We start from the raw sequence: 21,602 nt of genomic DNA on the forward strand, positions 1-21,602 counted from the left end.
TCTTTTTTAACAAAATATCAGTTTCGATTTGGATTTTTGACAGTTACAAATCCAATGTAGCCTCTTATTTTTATTTTGTGTTATTAGGCTACGTAGAGAATCTCATGGGCAACAATCCAACACGTATTTTACATCTCTATATGTCACGGGTTTGACACAATGGGCTTGCATTATTCTATACTTTTCCCGACATTTTCAAAGATGGCGGACGTTGCCCAAGTGGGAAAACTTGGGAATTCTCAGGAAATGCTCAGGGACATGTGCTAAACACATTCCAGTCATGTTCGTTCGTGGCCTAATTCTGTCTAGGTCAAACCCTAAAAGTCCTAGACTAAAAAGCCTGATATAAAGTTATCGATTAACTTTTTTCTAAGGTAAAATTATTAAGCTAGTGTTTGGATATTTTTCGAACTAAGAATAACTGTTAAGATTGGATGATAGATGATAGCCAGAGGTTAATAGATGAATACAACCTCGCACATGACGTAGATGGAACACAGCGTTGAAACACTGGAGGGTGGAGGCGAATAGTCCGATAACAGTAACAGAAACGAGGATTGAGAGTATCTTACTGCATAAAGAAGTAACGGGTTACGGAGACACTGTATGCAAAGGTTAATGCAAGCTGGCCATGATGTTGGTGTACAAAGCGGTCTCTTTAGTCAATGCCCATATGGTCACAAGGCTCAGACCGTATTTAGGTTACAAATGTCACGGTAGCTGATATAAAACAATACGTGTGTAGGTGGCTCGGCTGCACAGGACTGTAGTACAACACTGACCAGGGAGTGTTGCCAACAACAAACCAAACTAATCGGGACTAAACATTCGTATGAATAAGTATAATTATACGTGTTTTTAATTTAATTTAATTGTATGGTAATATGTATCCAGTTATGGTAAAACAACAACATGGTTGGCGTACGATAAGCAAACTATTATAAATATGACTACAGTATATAGGGACGAGGACATAACCAGGTCTTGAGAGTGGCTTGATACACTTCTAAGCTTCCTAGACTCACAGCTTGATCAATCCATCGCTGAAGGAGCAGTAGCTGCTCAAGAAGCTTAGCCCCCCTCAATATGTGTTGGGTATTAAGGCAAACGCCATGAATATTGAATAGTTAATACGTATTTTTTCCAACGTGATTAATATTATTTTTAAATTGCAAAAAATAAATACTTAAAATGCCAAACAAAATTTGAGAGTTGCAGCCGCCGACGGACATACGATGCACTATCGTGTGTGAAATTGCATGGATTTAGATTTAATACAAAATCATTTTCCTTTTATATACAAAATGAGATAAAACTTGGTTGCATCTTTCTACGCGTGTCGTGGTCGTGCGTCGGAGAAATACAGGTCTATACTCCGTCCACACAGCCGTGGCACCTGACGGATTAGGACACCCCATGGAAACCCTTGGGGCCTCCTAATCCCTCAGGTGCCACGGCTGTGTGAACGCACTATAGAGGCGAGACGCGAATGCAACGAATGTTAACTAAAAATAGTCTTGATTTAATGGAGTCTTGGAGGTCGCGAGGTGGATTTGACGATGTCCGAAATAAACGAGATTAAAGTGTCGGGCCGCGGCTATACGACGTGATAACGTATTTGGGGCGGACTTTGACAACTGTGTGTATTAGATGTTCTAATTAGGGAGGACTGTAATGTGTTGACTGCTAGGTGAAACATACAGTTGTAGGTTTTGAACCATACAGTTTTCCATACACTGGTACTGTAATACACCATTGTGAACATAAAAGATCGATACAACTTAACAAATTATTTTATTTTGACGAACTGATCGACCACTCGACCCTGTTTTAGTTAGCACTCAAATATTACTTATGCATACATCAGACTGCGTGTCATAATCATTTATGAACCAAGAATTATGCTGAAATCACATACTTAAAATTGTACTTAATAATACACCAAGCCCTCGGACTCACAGGAACGAAGCCTCCAACTCATACACACCCTGAATTTAACGAGTCTAAAATATCTCAAATCTTCTACAAAAAGAGTAAACACAGATTTAATTTATACGCAAAAAGAAACGTAGGTAGTAATTTATGTAATAATAGTAGAAATCTAATATTGGGTTTTCTGCGTACCTTGAATGCCGACTTAACATGGAAATTATGAGGAAAGAGTGATGCAATCCGCTGGAGGTTTACCTACAAAGAATTAAAAGCCAAGCCCAGGTAAGTAAGTGCAGGTTGTGGCTTGGTATAATGAGCCATTAGAAGATGGAGCGAGTGTTGAGAGGTAAGCGTGACTCGTGACTCTACGGAGACGCCCTACCCCCCGCCCTCCTGGTGTACCCCTCCCCCTACCAGGTAGTCAATCATCCCTATCACTCATCAATCCTTAGATGTCGAAACGCAGCATAACCAACGATAAGACAACACGTAAACATACAATGTCAAATAAACACATTAACACAGCGCCGCCAGGAGTGGTCTGGTGATGAGCAGGATAGACTATGTAGACTGTAGAGTTTAACAATATGAATCTATATAAGTTACTTATGTTAGGCACCGTTGTCTTAAAATAACATAGCCCTGTCTGTGAAAATATGTTCCAGTTAGAAAAACAAGATAGTAAGATAATAATCATCGAAAACACACACCTTATGCCATACAGGCTACTCCACTGTTTTGGAGCGAAACAACTAAATAAAACCGTCTCAGCAAATTAATAAAAGGGAGGGCATTCAGTTGTCAACATAACAAAGAGTGATTTTACCAAGGTCATATCAATGTAATATAATATTTAGACCACTCACACAGCAACGCACGAAACGTTTATTTTCGAATCCTATTTGGATCAAATGTAGGTAATTTTGTATTTTTTTAAATCGGTACACCGTAGGGTTGGATTTGAAAATACCGTATGCAATTTTCTTCTCTCTTTTCGTATGTTGACATTTTGTTCCAAAGTAAGTTGGAAAGTTGTGCTTCCATTATTCAATTTTGGTACACAACACGATTCAAGAGCTCATCCTTTAGCCGTGTCTTCTTGATTAGTTTACGTTATTTATCTAAACATGCCACTAAATACAAAATCGTCGTTCTCTCTAAAGAGACTGATTCAAAAACAGTTGTTTCCTATCCTTAACTGACAAAACACAAGACATATGGTTTGAACTGTAGTACGTGAAGATGTATGGGAGTGTATTGTAGTGTCATTGACTATTGGTATTGTGTTAGTGTGTAGGTACCGCCTATGTAGCGTGCACCAGGCACCAGGCAGTGTGTAGGTGCCAATCTTGTTCTCCTACACACAATTTCGCCGAACCGTGTGTATACACAATTCCTAGAAAACCCACTGTTGGCATAATCCTGACTGTGACTGCAGGATTTCTCATTCGTCGTTTGAAATCACCAAACGAAAAAGGCAATTGATTCTTAGTTTCATATCGTCAGACATCATAAGAGTTTACCGCAAACTTTGTTTTATATTTAACCTAAAATGTATGGTTACAAATAACGTCAGATTTAAACCCCTTTATCCACGACTTCAGACGTTCGGAGAAAGATGTAGTAAGAATTGTCTTAAATTTAACGATTGATTAAAATTTAACGAAAATACTAGTCACGAAAAAGTCTTTCACCTTATTAAAATAGCTTGTTAGGCTATGGGAAATTCGCTAAAACCTTTCTAATATCAAAAGGTTTTATTATTGGTTGATAAAGAACTGGAAGTAACATAACAAACAGGAACTACTGAAGATAACTTACTTCACGATACAACACGTGCCCTTAGTGTAATCTTAACCGATACATATAGAAGGGATATATGAAAATAAGAAGTTTCAATATGAAAATAAGTTGAGTTTTTTACTTTATTGTATTATGTCTTTTTAAAAGAATTTAGTTGTTTTGGTTTGATTACCTACTTTTGACTATTGATATAAGTAGACGCCGTTTCTGTGGAATAACTGTAGTTAGTTTTACAATAGACTTAAACTGATAAGAAATAGCAATGATGTCAATTACTGTTTCTGTCGAATAAACAAACTTTCAAACCAAGCCAAATCAAAAGAATAAACTATTGTAAAGTATTGCAATTTTTATGCCACCAATATTGTAGTACCAAAAACTTAAAGGGAGCATTGTACTTTTACGGCAACACACTGTATGGCTGGCTTATACAAATATGTGATCTTAATTAAAAAGAAATTGGCTACAGATTAATAATACATATAGATAACACGTCTACTTCAGAATCTAAAAGTAAGTCTTAAAACTGGAGCTCATTTCTAAATGTTTAAAACATGTATTTGACAATTTACATTGTGCAGGGCTATTTAATTACATAGTACAGTGCATAACCATAGCGGAGCAGTCAGCCTGTTGAGCTGGGAAGGGCCACAGACAGTCAGAACTGGGCTCAGGCCAAACTAAACGTCACGGGATATTCTTAGCCTTTGACATACACAAATCTGGGTTAGACTCTGCCATCAAGTTATCTGTGTCAGCAGTTAATATTGAAACGTCCACAACTGTCGATTAGAAATTGTGATTTAAGCCGGACTGAAATAGCGGGCTGTAAAATACATCATAACATCCCACCACATCCCACATCAAATTCTTAGGAAGGGAAGTTGGGTTATAAACAAATCTATGCCACTAAGATTTCAATATACTTTTAAACACATTTACTGTAACTGTATTTTGAAACGTGCAAGAGTAGTATAAAAACTCTTTTAATAAAGATTTTCTCCGTGTTGGTTGGTGTAAACATGCTTTCCATATTGTCAAGTAATTTTTATAGAAAAACACGTTAATTAATTCAAACCAGTACACAAAACATCCCAATCTGACCATGGGTCGGGGGTTTTTTTTATTATAAGACAGTTTTTACAACAAAGTAGTACTCAGCAGGGGAATAAATAAATAGTTGTAGATTTTTGTTAGTTTATTGATAACTTATGCAGATACTTTGACTGTTATTTCTATTGATTTCATAAAATGAGATTTTCCGACTCTTTAGACTTTTTTACTCAAAATGTGTAGGTACTGGTTGGATAATTTAAAATGTTGTAATCAACCTGTTTGTCTAAAAGATGTTTTGTATACCAATTAATTGTACGTTTTCGGTTACTCTATTCAGGTTTGCTGTGCTTCGTGTACATTTGGGGTTCAATCTCCAAGAAAAGTAATTGTTTTTCGAACCTCCCATTTCGTTTTCTACAGTGTCTAGTTCTACGGTGCACTTGGTTTTTCGCAAATTTATTTACAAGAATTTAATTTATTTTTTTGGTACGATACGTACAAATACAAATACGTACAAAAACAGACACATAATGACAATGTAAATACTATGATGATATGTTTATCTAAATAGTGTCCTATTAGAGAGATAGAATATAGAAATTGTATATACAAGCAAGATCTTACTAATAGTTATTTTCCTACAGTTACCTAACAATGTACATGTTGTCTCACTGATTTGAGAAAGCAAAGTGGCCAATTCGCTCATCAGTGAGACAATGTTAACATTGTCTCACTCTAATTACTTTGTCTCACTCCAGATTTGCAACGTGAAGGCACGAAATAGTGAGCGCGTAACATGCAGGCAACGTCGTATGCGCGCGAAATACGTTGGCAGCACTGTCTGAAGTGAACTTTTAATATAACATTTAATGTGAAGTGACAAATACAACAGTACAACAGCTGACCAGCTGATTTACAGCCAGTGCTGCCAACGTATTTCGCGCGCATACGACATTGCCTGCATGTTACGCGCTCACTATTTCGTGCCTTCACGTTGCAAATCTGGAGTGAGACAAAGTAATTAGAGTGAGACAATGTTAACATTGTCTCACTGATGAGTGAATTGGCCACTTTGCTTTCTCAAATCAGTGAGAGAACGTGTACATTGTTAGGTAACTGTAGGAAAAAGATTTTTTGTTGTTAATCAGAGACCGTACTTGGGGGAATCGATGCAGCCCTAAATTGAAGCACTAGAATCGATTATGGCTGATTACAATGAAACATAGGCTAAGTTTCTAAGTGTGTAATACGTAAAAAGTAGTATACGATATTTATGAAATCATGTAATGGAATAGAAAAAACTGTCAAAGTAAAGTCATATCAAGAAACTAACAAAAATCTACAATTATTTATTTATTCCCCTGAGTAGGCCTATTATTTTTGACCCTCAAAACACAAAATTTCCCAATTTCTCTCTAAACCTTTTTAAAGAGCTTAAAAAACAAATAATTCAGTTTATCAAAGTGTTTTTTACGGTTATTGTTAACGGAGAAAAAAAATTTTAAATTTAAAACTCCCATGTTATTCTTATGGAGAACATTGTAAAATGTTGTAGTTTGCTTGTTTATGGATTTATTTTGATTGAACTTGGCAAATTTATTCATTGTATACTTAGATATTAGTATTTTGCTAAAACCCCACTTTAGTTTCCTTGTAGCAGCAAACCTAGGTACTCGTTAAACCTAATGTTATTTTAAATAAATAGATTTAATTGGAAATCAATTCAGATGAATGGAAATTCGCTTAGTCAGCGGGTTTGCTGCGGCAGGGGTATTTAATGTTTGAATACGAATAAGCTATGGAAGGCACATATACACATTACACAGGACGTAGTTGGTTCATCAGTATTTCAATGTTCATTCTGGTTCATACCCATGAAAACTCCGCGAAGGAGAAAATTTTTTACTGTACATTCTCTGAGGCTTTACTCTCTCAGAGTTTTGTGATAATCAGCGAGAGTTCCTTGTAGAGCGGGTCAAAGGTGTGATATAGAGTTACAGCTGTCGCCATTGTTGAGACTCAGCCACATAACAGCTGATGTCACTGTTATTCTCGACCAACCAGCTCGCTCGAGTTGGTGTTTGTGTACACTGTACAGTACAGTGTACAACACAATTGGCTTGATTCAAATATAACGAAAGATTATTGGATTCTGCATGTAGATTTGTCATTATATTGCATCATGGTCTATTGTCTGTGATTGCATGAAGGTTTTATGCGCGACATGCCTATTTTTTGTGTTGACCGTTGATGACGGTTAAGCAAATCGTATGATTAGCACATACGTTATAACTGGGTATGAGTGAGATTTGCTCATTTTACCCCCTTCTTCAGACATCTTAAGTCATTGTATATTGAAACACGTCAACAAATATACATAAGTTTTTCAGGAGTTCCTCTGGAAAGTGTTAAAACTGTTATTCCTTTATGAGCGTGCACAATAAGCCGTTTCAGCTGCGATGCAATCCCATGGTCTACTTATAAGCCTTGGCCCTCTTAAAAAAAATAAAAATACTTTATGAGCTGTTTCATGTTTGCAACTGATCTTGGCAGCCTTATTCATGGTGTATAACCAACGAGAGTTCCTAATTATTTATCGTGTACAGTTTGACAACTGTTTCAAACATGAATGGAAGTCCCTACGATGGTGTTAGTGTGTCCAAATTCCTGATATGACTTAAGGCATTAGATTATGTTAAGGCAAAATTTAAATAAACAATTAAACGTTAGTGTACCTTGAATGTTTAACTTCATGTAATCATTCTCCGATTCGTTTGAATTTCGCTACCTAGGATTGTCTGAGCAGATCACTTTCTCTGCCCAATCTCAGGCTTTAAATGGAAGTAGACATGCCATTCCTATGTTAATTTTTTAGCCAGTTATAGCCTAATATCGTAGTGTAATTATTTGGGCCACCGACAGAGTGCGCTGATGTCAATTGGCGATTTCTGTCAAATACCTTCAACCAAGCCAAACTAAAAGTCAACATGTTGTAAACTATATATCAACTTCATATCGTCATATCCAACTATCAAAGTATTGAACATGAACTAAGAAATTATGGTCTCTCTCTCTCTCAGCAGTCGCGGTAACGTTGGCACTTGGCACTTGGCAGGTCGTGGAGGTGACTGCGGCGCACCCTCGGCAACATCAACCCACGCCACAGTCGAGGGTCCTCAGTCTTCGAGGCTGACCGTGGGCGTGGCGCAGGTGAAAGTCTAAATCTTCCTTGCAAACTGATCTGAGAACTGTAAAAGACACCACGTTTAGACGATACGTATAGTTAATACAGATACAACTTGTATTATATTAGACAATTTTTGATTGGTCTGTTTTCTGTCTATTCAATCCTAACAGCAATGCACAGCAGTAGTAGATGCATATGCACATTCCTATGTCATCCCTTGTCCACCGCCCGGCTCATGACAGATGGCTCCAGGACAAGGTCGGGGCCGTCCTTGCTCCGGAATGAGGACCGCCCGGATTCCTTGGATGCTCGCCTGCATGTGATACGCTTCCGGACATTGTGCTTGTAAAGTATTCGGTTATATCACAGATATGGGAATATATTGGTCGTCTGTATCTATTCCCGTGTCTGTGGTTATATTTAGGTACAAACTCAAACTGCTCCCGTACAATCGCCTTGTAAACGAAACTTCAAGTGGTGTAATCATACAGTAGCTGTACCCCGAAAAGAGAACACGTTTTCGATATGTCTGTTTTTTCCTCGTGAAAAGGTCCGATCACATTGATATTTTAGGATTACTTTTTTCCTTGGAAAGTATATTTTCGGGTATACGACTCATAACTTGTAGGCAGTGGCTTACGATAAAACGATTTACTATAATATTTAAACAAATCTATCTTTTATAATGATACACAGGAGCTTCTAATGAACTACGTACGTTCAGTATATAGCCAAGAAAATGTATGTTACAGTCATTTTAGTTTGTTTCCTTCACCTTTTAGTTGGTTTCAGCTTTAAAGTTTACGTGTTGCGTGAAAAGGGAATCTTAACAACAATAAAACCGGATTCCGGATATTAGGCCTATAGTGTTTTTAGAGGACAACGATTTAAACTCGGTAAAAGGGAGAACTAAACTTACCGCAATGTTTGGTGCCAGTATATGCCATATAAAGTTAAAGGGATTCGCATTTGAATGTAGTCCGATGCAACTCGTGGTCCAGCCTCCAGCCTGTGACGCGGTCGGGAGACGAGGGAAGTGGCCTCTCCTAATACGGAGCTGACCTTGGAGCAAGTCGCAAAGTCCCTACATGGAGTCCCGCTGATGTAGGACGAGGCTGTAACGGAGCAAACACATACTCGGACCCACCTGTAGCTACGTCACATGTCCGGTGTCGTAGGGCGATCATGTCTGGAGGGGTAAAGCGACAACAGGACTGAATCTGACCTGGGATAGTCTGAACCCCATGGGGCAGTCATGCGGCATTTTCCGAGGGTGCGACATTAGGACTGAATGGAATCTCCCCGTTCTCCCTGCCTAATTCCCACCACCCTATCCCCGGACACTTAGTGAACTAGTCGGTTCGGCTCATGGAATCGTTCACGGAAATATTTACTCCGTGTAAATTTGTCAGCACTTGTCATCTTTTATTAAAATAATTTAAACAGGTAAATTGCCTTTTCATATAATAATAATACTGTACGGTAGTAAATATTTTTATGGTTTGAGGTTAGGTTAGGTTGGGTTAGGTTAGGTTAGGTTAAGTTAGGTTAGGTTAGGTTAGGTTAGGATAGGACATTTCTGTCTTGATCTGAATAAATATGCCACACAGTTATGTTTGATCTCTTCGAAAAGACGACGCATCAATTTGGTAAACGATTCCATGAGGTGGTAAGTTCTCTTACCTGTATGTATGTAGATAGGGAGAAGGGAGCTGGCCGCGGGAGAACGGGAAGAAACCGACGCGGCGAGGGAGGTTACCCTCAGTCCTATTGTCGCACCCCTGAAATAGTTCGCATGGCTGCCCTTGCGGACCCAGGCCGGACCAGGTCAATCAGTCCTGTTGTCACACTACCGTCTGGAGGAAATGAGGGAAATGCAACATCATACATATCTTTAAACCTCCGCACTTCCTTCTACGTCACTTGTCCGCTGACGTAGGACAATGTTGTCCGGAAGAAATGAGGAAAATGCAACATCGTTTTACCTAAAACAACTACCATTGTTGCTGCATATTTGTTGGAGTTTTTTAGTTGTTTATAGACAAGTAGAATAATATAAGAAGCCTTTCTATCAATTCACTATCACTAGTTTCATACATGTCTTTTTACCTTGCACTTCATTCTATAATACGTCACTTGTCCGCTGACATAGGACAATGTTGTCTGGAGGAAATGAGGGAAATGCAACATCATACATGTCTTTTTACCTCCACACTTCCTTCTACGTCACTTGTCCGGTGACGAGGTGTGATTTTGTGTGTAGGAAATGCGGGTAAATACAACTTCGGCATGCAAAATGTCTTTACATATCCAACTTTCTATCTACGTTACATGTTTTAAGTTAGGCTATGTACATTTAGGTTCTGTATATGAACACATAATGGATTATTGATCACTTAAACTATAGGAAATTTTATTGAATCCATGCATCTCCACATCTGCAGCGTCGTGAAGTCATGCATTGTGTCCTGGTGTGCAATAGTGAGATTGCATTTTCCCTCCTATCACAAGAGGCGGTCGGATAGAGCAGGCCCGTATTCCATATTTTGCAGGCGTCACGAGCAACATACGTCCTCCCAAAACAGACTTTTGTAATAGTAGGCCCTTGGCCACCAGTTTCGTGGCTGTCAAATGGTGGGAGCTGCGATTGACAGTCCTACAACCATTGTTACTAACACTGTGTGACCTATAAACTAGAAAGCGTCAACTCGGCTACCCTCAGCCAGTGTCCTAGCCCTTGTATGTTGTCCCACTGCATGTTTCACTTTCACTGCTTTATACCTTCTCTCACCCACCCTCTGCGTCTCAGGGGTCTCAGTTTGCCATCCTCGCGTTCACAATGTGCTAACATTCTACACACCATGAAGAACATGTTACAGAAATACAAATCGATATTTCATCAAGAAACTTTTATTTGCACACTAATTTTTAATATAAAAAATACATGATAATGTAGGCAATTTTAAATAATACATAGCTACTGGGCTCAATAATATAACTACTATCCCATATATTGTTTGTGATAAAAATATAGGGAAATATTCAATTACAGTCCTTTATGCCAATTTTAAGCATCATAACAGCCATGTTTATAGAAAAGTACGATCAAATCATGGAATAAATCCATTATCAACAGTTTGTTTTATTTACCAACATGATGGTTATGTTTATGAAATACAGATTCAAACACAGAATTAAACACATGATACTGTATGGTAAAAAAAATCAAACTAAAAACAACCTGCAGATCATTCATTACTGGTAGTTTATACAGGCTATTCGGTGTTTGTGCAAACTAGAAATTCCCACGACCCGACGTGGGCAATCACTTTTGCTCACATCGCGTTGTGGGTATTTTGGATTTTCTCAATCGCCGAAGAACGTTTTGACTTCTGCATTTGAGGAAATCTGGTTACCCACAACGCAGTCTGTGCAGATAGTTTCGGCCAATGACCGAATAAAATGCTCACTCCGCGACGTGGGTATTTCACACTATCCACATCGCGGAGTCGGAGTGGGTAAAAATTTCGGACATTGTCCGAATTTGGAGATTGAGTGTAACATATACATAGGATTTCGAATGGGCATCGAACTTCGGTGACGTGGGTCCACGATTTCTGGAACTGTACAGTTAATGTAAAAAATAAAATGTTATAAAATCTTTCGTGTTAAATAACCATATTGTTCCAAAACTCGTCGTCTCTTTCAATTTTTTTTCTGTCTTCAGTCCTATCGGCGTCCAGAGAGCAAAATCACAGAACTCACGACCGGTTACACCCAATTGTCCTTGGTAAATAATAGTTATGAGTTCTGTTGATGTCACCGATTTTGCCGTCCCGAGACTTCCAGAAGGCGACTTTCCGAGCTATGATGACTTCATCAGAAGTCATATTCTTGGCTTTATTGGATGGACATTTGATTTCTACGAGACCATCTGCATCTAACAGACCGTCAGGAGTAGCTCCCAAGAAAATCCCATACTGTACATACCTTTCCTCAGTAACCGCTACTCTTCGTCACTTGTCACCGTATAGGCATACCCAGACAAAGTAAATGCTTATTTTAATCTGACTTATCCTATCCGAGTGGTCCACTAATGGTTTGTAGTGCTCAAAACAACACGAGTCAGTCAACGATAACATACATTACGTCGGTCACGAATCCTCACTACTGTTACAGACACTGCCTCTAAGATAACGTCGACGCGTGAATCAGCTGATCTCACGAAATCCTTCAGTTTAGAGAACCAGTGACTAAATTAGTTAGAGACAATAACGGCTTCGGTTTGCCTCTATGCAATGACGAAATTTGTGTGGCAGAATTATTATAGCCTTTAAGTATTTTACTTAAATGTATGTTATGTTAATTGAGGACACTTGACACTTAGAAATAGATAGTAAGACGTTTGCCGGATTATATATATTACAATTTTAAATGTTTGCACCATAAACCTACCACCAAAAATTTTAAAATAAATATTTACAATGCATTACATTATTATTTGTGATTCCAGGATGACTAGCATGAGGCACGTGACGACTATGTCGACGACAAACCACGACAATAACCTTGGTAAGTTGTACAATAATTTATAACTAGATAAAATAAATCTGTTTAGTGTTTATTCTATAGAAATGTTTATAAGCTTATTTATACGACTATTTCATTGATGGGATTTTGTTGCTTGTATTAATTCTAAATCAATAATAATTGAAAAAAATGTGGGAGTAAAAAATTTACCTCGAACAATGAATGGCGGTTAACGTATAAAATATAAAGCTATATTTCCTAATTTGATTGACTCAGATCAAGAATAACGACAACAACAAAATTGTTACTAGCCCATTCTCTCATGATACAAAACAATTTTCTCATTACTCCCCTACATAATTTATGTACTTTAACACAGAATTATTGATTACTGCATTACTGCATACATAGTACCATTGACTATTGGATACTGAAAAGTACTCAGTTTTTTACATTTATCATGTTATACGTATTTTTGGTTTATATTGAAAAGCATCGATGTAAACTGAAGCACGTTGTGATCGGTTGTGATGTCCTAGTAGCCAGACTGCTTGGTACAGCACAATCAGCATCACAGGTCGCCAGTCAGACCTCTGACCTGACCTATGCCAGACTCACCGCTAATAATACAACTGCGAGATTAAGATATCCCTCGCCCCGGTTATCACACTCGTCATAATTAGCTAATTGACAGTTTTTACAATTTAGTAATCTAATGCGGGACACCCGTATTACGCCAGAGGGTCCAGGTAGCTGACCTGTACTGCGCCAAAACACACATGTAACGCGCCAGAGTGGCTTTTTCTTTGTAATAATAGTTGTGAGAGATACTGTCCTATTAATGGATCTGAGAGTGCATTGAGTGTGATATAAACTGTGACTCAATGCACATATGTATACTCAATAAATATACTACATAAATATACTCATTGTGTGTGTATATTTATATAATAATCATAATACTGTATTTTGTGCTTATTAAAATGTATTACAACAACACTTAATCTACTTTATGAAATATGTATAAACTCTAGTTTAACAATGCTGATCTATTGTTGATTTCTGCTTCTGTTATTGATGTAATTCATTCTTACTACAGTAAAACCTAAAAGGAAGAATACAATTAAAATTATGACTTTTGAAAATAAATAAGTCTGTCATAATTTAACAATGACAGTATTCATCAGTAATGACGAGCATAATAGAAATAATAATCTATCGAAAATTAGTTTGTCTGTTCTATGAGTATACTATATAGGCTAACATAAACGGGAAGACGAATGATATACCAGAATACATCCAAACGGGCTATTATTTTTCAATATACAGGTTACAAAAAATATAAGTTAAAACACGGTGGTTTACAACTAAACAACAACTAAAGATATGAACGGTAGTAACTATAAGTACAACGAAACACATTGACAGTTTCTCGTATAATGAAAAAAAGTATGTTTAACTATGACCTGAGGCCGGTGTGGCCTCCAGTTTTGTGTTTTATTGCCATCTCCAGATCGTTAAACGTAATCGCCCTCAGGGACGTTTGTTGTTTCGCGCGCTAAAACATCTCCCAGATCTCCGTTGGAACTCGCCTACCTCCACAGTCCACAGTGTCCAGGGTTCGGCAATCGATAAACCCAACTCCTATAAAATCACCTCCCGTCTAGGCTCCAGATAATGAACGGGACAAAAGTAAATAATTTTAGTAACAATATCGTACATGCAATTTAAATAAATAATAGTTAGTAATAAGTTCTATATATTGTCCTTTATCGTACCCTACTCTATTCATCGTAAGTTGTTCATATAGATATTCCAGAACGTATTAATAGGTTAAAATATTACTAAGAAGAACCTTAAATAAATTAGGCTATCATTAAAACAAATCATTTAGGAAAGCAATCAACACTGAAAACAAGTCTTAGCTGAGACTAAATAATTTATAAATAAAAATACTTAAAAAATACCACGTTTTTAATCGCACTAAAAAGTAGAAAATAATTTATAATTATTTGGAGAGAATATTTATAAGTATTTATTAGAATATAAGTATTTAATTGTAAGATTTAAAACGAAAAACGTGGGGTGCATGCTAAATTACAATTATCTTCACGTATTGAACTAATACTGTATTATCTATTGCATGAGCCCACGTTTTCGAGCGAATTTCCCATAGGGAATAAACTGGACCTGGGACTGATATACTTTTTCGTTTTGAGGCCCCAGAGGCCAAAAACACCATCAGTTCAAATTCATATATATATATGAATATATATATTCATATATATATATTGTGGTGTTCATTATACCATTATACCATTATATATGTACGTGTGTCAGTTATAGCATGATAACTTGAGCAAAAATGATCCGATTTGATGATATTTGGTATAAACGTGTTTTTTAGTTCGCGAACCACCATGATCGGACGATGGAACCGGGGGTTTATGGGAGGTTTTATGGGGTGAAAATAAGGGTTTCCCATTATTGACCCTAAGAACACAAAATTTCACAATTTCTTTCCAAATTGTAGAGCTTAAAAAACAAATAATTTAGTATATTGAAGCGTTATTGTGCGCCTAATGTTTACGGAGAAAAAAAATGTAAATTTAAAATACCCATGTTATTCTTATGGAGAAAAAGTCGACTGTTGTAGTTTGCTTGTTTATGAATATACTTTGATCGAATTTGAAAAATGCATTAATATTACTAAACTATTAACATTTTACTTTGTGGCAATTATATTTAATTTATCTAAAATACTAAAATGCTATGGAAAGAGATGAAAGCAGGTCCACGACGTAGTAAAGTTTAGCATCGCAGAGTGTGAAAACTGTGTGTGGCAGTTAGATTAATGTATCTTCCATCCTAAATTGCTATGAGAAGGGAAGGAAACAGGTCCATAGTAAGGCCAGCAGTGCAGGAGTGTGGGAACTATCTGTGGCAACTATGTATCTGCAATTCTAAATGGTATAGGGAAGGAGGGCAAACAGATCCACGACTGGCGAAGGAAGTAGTAAAGGCGAGCAGTGTGGAGTTTGGGAATGGATTAATCTATCTGCAATACTAAACTGCTTTCATGTGATATTTTTAAGGGGGCATTTTAGTTTAAATACAATCAGGCAAATTTTAATTCGCTTAGTCTGCAGGTTTGCTGTGGCAGGGGTATTTCGCTTTAAATCTTACAAGTATTTATTCTCTCCACATATTTATAAATTATTTTATACCTTTGATCGATGATTTTTTCTCGATATATCGTTATTAAATTGAAACATATCAGCTGACAATTACGATAAATAAATATTGTCCAGAATCGACAAACAAAAATTAAAAAAATATTGAAATAAAACTGTTCTAAACTAACCTAACAAAACTAACCAAACTTGCTGTAACATTTAAATACCCCCGTCGCAGCAAACCTGCATACTAAGCGAATTTCCATTTACCCGGCTTGATTTCTACTAAAATATTCCCTATAAATTTTCAGATTTATTTCCTATTTAAATAACATTAATTTTAGTGATTAGTTAGGTTTGCTGCTACGGGGAAGATGTTGAGGTGTGTTTTTTCAATTGAAATATTGATAGCTTGAAATAAACCAAATTGCCAAATTTGATTAAAATATATCCATAAACAAGCAAACTAGAACAGTTTATTTATTCTCCATAAGAATAACATGGGAATTTTAAATTTAAAATTTTTTTAATTTTCTCCGTAGTCAATGAACATTCAAAAACCCTTCAATTTACTAAATTATTTGTTTTTTTAAGCTCTTCAAAATGGTCTAGAGAGAAATTTAGAAATTTAAAGTTTTTAGGGTCAAAAATTAGAGAAACCCATTTTTACCCCATAAAACCCCCCATAAACCCCTGATCCCATGGTCCGATTATGCTGGTTCGCGAACTCGTTCGAATAAACGTAGGTTTACACGTTTGTACCAAATTTCATCAAAATCGGATCAATTTTGCTCGAGTTATCGTGCTAACGGACACATATATAAATATATATATATATATAAATATATATATATATAAATATATATATATATAAATATATATATATGAATTTGAACGGATGGTGTTTTTGCCCTCTGGGGACCTCAAAACGAAAAAGTAAATCGGTCCCGGGTCTAGGTCTTACCATGAGACCTACGGTAATAGCTTATTCCCTATATGGGAAATTCGCTAAAACTTCATTAAATATTCTCCACTCGCCTTTTCTGTTATCAAACGGAATTTTTAAATGGTACAGCAAGATTGGTTGGTTATGTTAGGTTAGCTTAGAACAGATTCATTTCTTTCCATATAATAGGATATATTTTAGCCTAAATGTCAGCTGTCAATTTGTAATGTATCGTAAAGGGAAAACATCGATATATCGAAAAAAGATCATCGATAATAATGAATGTTCCCTTTAACAGGAAAGTAACCCAAAACCTTATTATCTGTAATCAGATGTTAAATTACCTACTTTGTATGTTCGCCATTTAATGAGAAGGTATTAAAGTATATCTTTTAGCGAATTTCCCATATAGGGAATAAGCTATTACCGTAGTACTCATGGTAAGACCTGGACGCGGGACCGTTTTTTTTCGTTTTGAGGTCCCTAGAGGCCAAAAATACCATCCGTTCAAATTCATATATATATATATTTATATATTTATATATATATATATATATATGTGTCCGTCAGCACGATAACTCGAGCAAAAATTATCCGATTTTGATGAAATTTGGTACAAACGTGTAAACGTACGTTTATTCGAACGAGTTCGCGATCCAGCATGATCGGACCATGGGAACGGGGGTTTACGGGGGGTTTTATGGGGTAAAAATAGGTTTTCCCATTTTTGACCCAAAAAACATAAAATTTAGCTATTTCTTTCCAAACCATTTTGTAGAGCTTAAAAAAACAAATAATTTAGTATATTGAAGAGTTATTATGCGCCTAATGGTTACGGAGAAAATTCCAAAAAATTGTAAATTTAAAATTCCCATGTTATTCTTATGGAGAATAAGTAAACTGTTGTAGTTTGCTTGTTTGTGAACATATTTTGATCAAATTTGGAAAATGTTTTTATTTCTTACTAACTATTCACATAAAAAAAAAAAAAAAAACAGTTTTACCCTCCCTGATGCAGCAAACCTAGTACTTGTTAAACTAATTTTATTTAGATCGGGAATAAATGTTATATTTTTAAGTAGACATTTCAGTGTAAATCCAATCAGTCGAATGGAAATTCGCTTAGTCTGCAGGTTTGCTGCGGCGGGGGTATTTTTACTTTGAAATGCTTGTTTTATAAAATATCTCTGGAGCAGAATACCTGTACCTCTTAACCTCTGCTCTTCGAACTGTCAAATTTAAGTATTTACAGCTGACTTCAGTTGATATATTTACATTCTTTCAAAATGTAAACATGGACAATTTGGAAGCCCATGGGGCTTAGCCCAAGGGAAATATGAAAATAAAACGATATTGTATTGCATTGTTATCCATTTGTGAGCTATGTTTCAAGGTTCAATTCTCTAGCTCATCGGGAAGATAGTTTAAAATTGATTGCAAAATTTGTACCGGACAAGAAAGCACATTTTTGTACGTTTAAAAAGTGCAAGACTTGCATTTTCTCACGACAAGAAAATAAGTTTTCTTTTCTGTGTTTGCATGAGTGTGTGACTGGTTTTGGCTGTGTTCCTGTTTACAATGGGTCCGCCATCCCAGAATAGCACCGTAACAGTAAACCGCCTCCACATATGTAGGCTAGAGGCCACTGAAAAGTTAATAAATTGGACAAGGACATTTCTGATAAATTGGACAAGACAGTTTTCAACTGTAGAAGAAGTCAATAAGAAGTAATAATAATAATTCCAACAAATAACGATTCATTCAATTCTGCTGTGAAATCAAAGTTCTTCTCGTACATGTCACTCGAATCAAGAAAGATTAGTATTTCAGGTATTAAACACTGAGTGAAATACTAATAACTAACAATATGTCTATAGATAAGTGAAGTTCATAGTAACAAGAATTTGATTGCGAATTTCAACACAAATATACAGTGTGTCCCCTAAAGTAAACAACCAATCTCCGTGAAATGGTTCTATGGGTCAAAATAAAAAGATAATCAAGAATAACATTATTTCCAAAATCGCTTTTTTAACCAGATATTTGTCATTTTGTTTTTTTGACACAAAGTTTAAAAAGATTGAATACAAATAACTGAAATAGCACGATTTTTAGTTGTTAAATGAGGCAATCCTGACTAGCTTTAGCCTTGTTCAACATCATTGAACAACTAAAAATCGTGATATTTCAGCTTATATTCTATGAGGCTTTTTGTTTAAGTATGTGGTTGATCCGTGCATCTTACGTGTTTCTCAAACGATCGTTAACAGAGTCCTTGATAGCTTTATTTATAAATAGGCGATTGGAGAAAATTGTTAAAGGAACCGACAGGGCATGAAATCAGAAATTCGTGGAAAATATTTCAATATTTACTTTCATTTTCATAAGCAGTATTTCTTTGATGAACTTTCAACAGAATAACAAAAGGCTAGCAAAATATGAATACCTAGACTATGATATAGAGGATAGATCAATGCTCATGTTTTTGGATAATTCTGGGGTACAATTATTAAACACTTCACAAAGAATCCTATTTATTTCCACATGTCATACATTGTTAAATGACTTGAATGTTTGTGATTGTGGCACCGTAAAGGATTGAAGCTTACGTAAATACTCTGCTAGACCATAATTTCAACCACATATTGAACAGAATATAGCAGTCTTTTGTTTTTCTATAAAACTTATATTTCAATTCTTTATTGAATACAGACTTTGAAATTTTACTTTAGGTCGTCTCTGGTTTTGTTATCTATTTTGATGTTGATCTCACAAACGAGTATTTGAAAGGTAGGAGTCATGATAGAGTTTGTACTTGAGTGGAAGGTGCCACTCTAGAAACTAACCCTTGACCTATAGATTAGTCATGTAGCCGGTGACAAGTTTGCCAATTCTCGGTGTCAACCTTGCCTTGGCTTGTGCAAAGTCTGGTACTTGAAGGTCGCTATTTGGCGCCAAGTCTGTTGCTCATTGCTTACCTCAACACGTTGGTTGTTTGGCTGGCACTGCCCAGTGACCACTCACTCGATCCTCCTTGCACTTTGCTGCATCAGCCACCTCTTGTTTTGTCATGCTTTACAGGTTTCAATTGCAGATTATCAGTTAAATTTCTGCAGTTTTTTTAAAAAATAAAGGAAATTGATTTATTGTTTGTTATTACTATTTTGCTAGTACACTGTGGATAGACAACTTAAAAGTCTTTTGTTTACTTTTTCCTTGTTATTTAATTCAGCCAAGATGGTTACTTAGCAACCCATAAGACTAATGTTAAAAATGTGACTTGCAGTTTCATTTTTCTACGTAATTAGATTTTTGTTGGCAGTTCTAACTGCAGTAAACTCGTTTTTAGGCCAAGAATAAACTATTTACAACATTTGAAGAAAATCGTCGGAGCCGTTTTCGAGATCTTGGTACAAGCAAACATTGCTCGTATTAGAGTATAGGATTAGGAAACGTAAAAACCATGCATGATTGTGGTTCTTATAACCCTCAAAGGCCCTAAACAGTTGCAGGTCTACAACAGTATCTTCAATGTTATTATTGCATTTTTAGTTGCCAAATTAAAATTGTTTGGTTTTAATTTTAATTAAAATTAAATTAATTTTTTCTGTTCAGACTTTGTTGTTGTATTTTATTTATTTAATTTGTTATTGTTGTTATAGATATTTAAATAATTGCCAATGTTATTTTTTAACATATTTATTTGTACGTTATTTATTGTAATTTATTCGTTTTTGTCATATATTGTATTGTTGTGAGTGATTACACTAATAATTATAATGTTTTCAGCAAGATGAACTTTTACCATATTAATTATTTATAATGCATGTCAAGATTTTGTTGTTCTAATATTAATGCTACAATGTAACTGGGTTTATCCTGTTTTGCAGCATTGTAATAAAATAAATAAATAAATATGGTTATGCCCTCAGATGCACTATTGGAGGAGCTACAGACCAGTGTATCACGACCAGGCTCGTCGCTGGGTCACACCAACGGACCAATGACAGGCTACCGTGAGGTGACTAGAACTGTCACTACAGAGACAGACGGCCATCCCACTGCCAAGACATCTGAGTACCAGATAGAGTATCTCAACCCTTCCAACACCACCACTGTACTCAAGGAGGTTCCCCACACGGACCTCACGCTGCTTGTGAGTATACTGCACAGCCAATCGTTGAAATCTCACCATCAAAATGTCGTCTAATGTTTGCATATCAATGAATAAGAAAGAAAAAAAAACAAATTGCAATTGCTACAAAATCAGTGCCTTTTTCCAACTTATGTTTGATAGATGCCTGCTGTTACATGTTAAATTGCTGACAATTGTTTAAGTGACAGATTTAGAGGGAGAGTACAGAGGAAGATGCTCCCCCTCTCACTATACTGACATTTCAAGTACCTATATAACACTGATGTGAAATGTAAATAATAGTTTTAGAGGAAATCCATTGATACTAACCTCAAAATTACATGTTTTTAGGCTTCTCAATTCTCAAAATATTTCCAAAGAGAAGCCCAAAGCCCCCAGCCTTCTCTGGCAATGGAGGAATCCAAATGCCTCAGTTTCACGTTTTCCTAATAGTATCTTTCTATAGATCTGCTCCTGCTGGCAACTACTACAATTTACTGCTATCTGGTTATGGATTGTATTTTGAGAATAAATGTGTATAAAATAATGTGTTTGGGGGAATGCAATAGTTTCTTACTAGTGTACATGTTGCTCGAATTCGAGCAATTGCAAAGTATTACAGGAGTTATTTTAAAAAGAATAACAGTCATATTTACAATGAGTTTAAAAGAGTCAACTCAAAGCTTAGGTACTGGCGTGTAACTAAGAACACGATTATCTTCGTTATTGATAAACCTAAAGAATTCCGGCCGGTTTTCTCCTTCTCAAAATGCCTCGATGTACAGGCAACACAGGTCATTGATAGATGGCCAATTGAAAACGAAAAGTCGTTTTGGA

General features: G+C 36.2%; 1 protein-coding gene across 1 annotated transcript in view; it reads left to right on the top strand.

Moving 5' to 3' along the window:
- Positions 1-21,602, top strand: part of LOC128983481 (serine/arginine repetitive matrix protein 1) — a 44,837-nt gene that overhangs the window by 2,862 nt on the left and 20,373 nt on the right. The window contains exons 2-3 of the mRNA XM_054402778.1: positions 12,492-12,550; positions 20,563-20,786. Of these exons, the coding sequence (XP_054258753.1) occupies positions 12,493-12,550; positions 20,563-20,786 (282 nt within the window). The 5' untranslated portion in view covers position 12,492. The remainder of the gene's footprint in view (positions 1-12,491; positions 12,551-20,562; positions 20,787-21,602) is intronic.

This window comes from Macrosteles quadrilineatus, unplaced genomic scaffold (genome assembly GCF_028750875.1).
Source record: "Macrosteles quadrilineatus isolate MER2022 unplaced genomic scaffold, UCM_ALF_1.0 Scaffold_1__1_contigs__length_201487025, whole genome shotgun sequence".
In the NCBI taxonomy this organism is placed as follows: Eukaryota; Metazoa; Arthropoda; class Insecta; order Hemiptera; family Cicadellidae; genus Macrosteles; species Macrosteles quadrilineatus.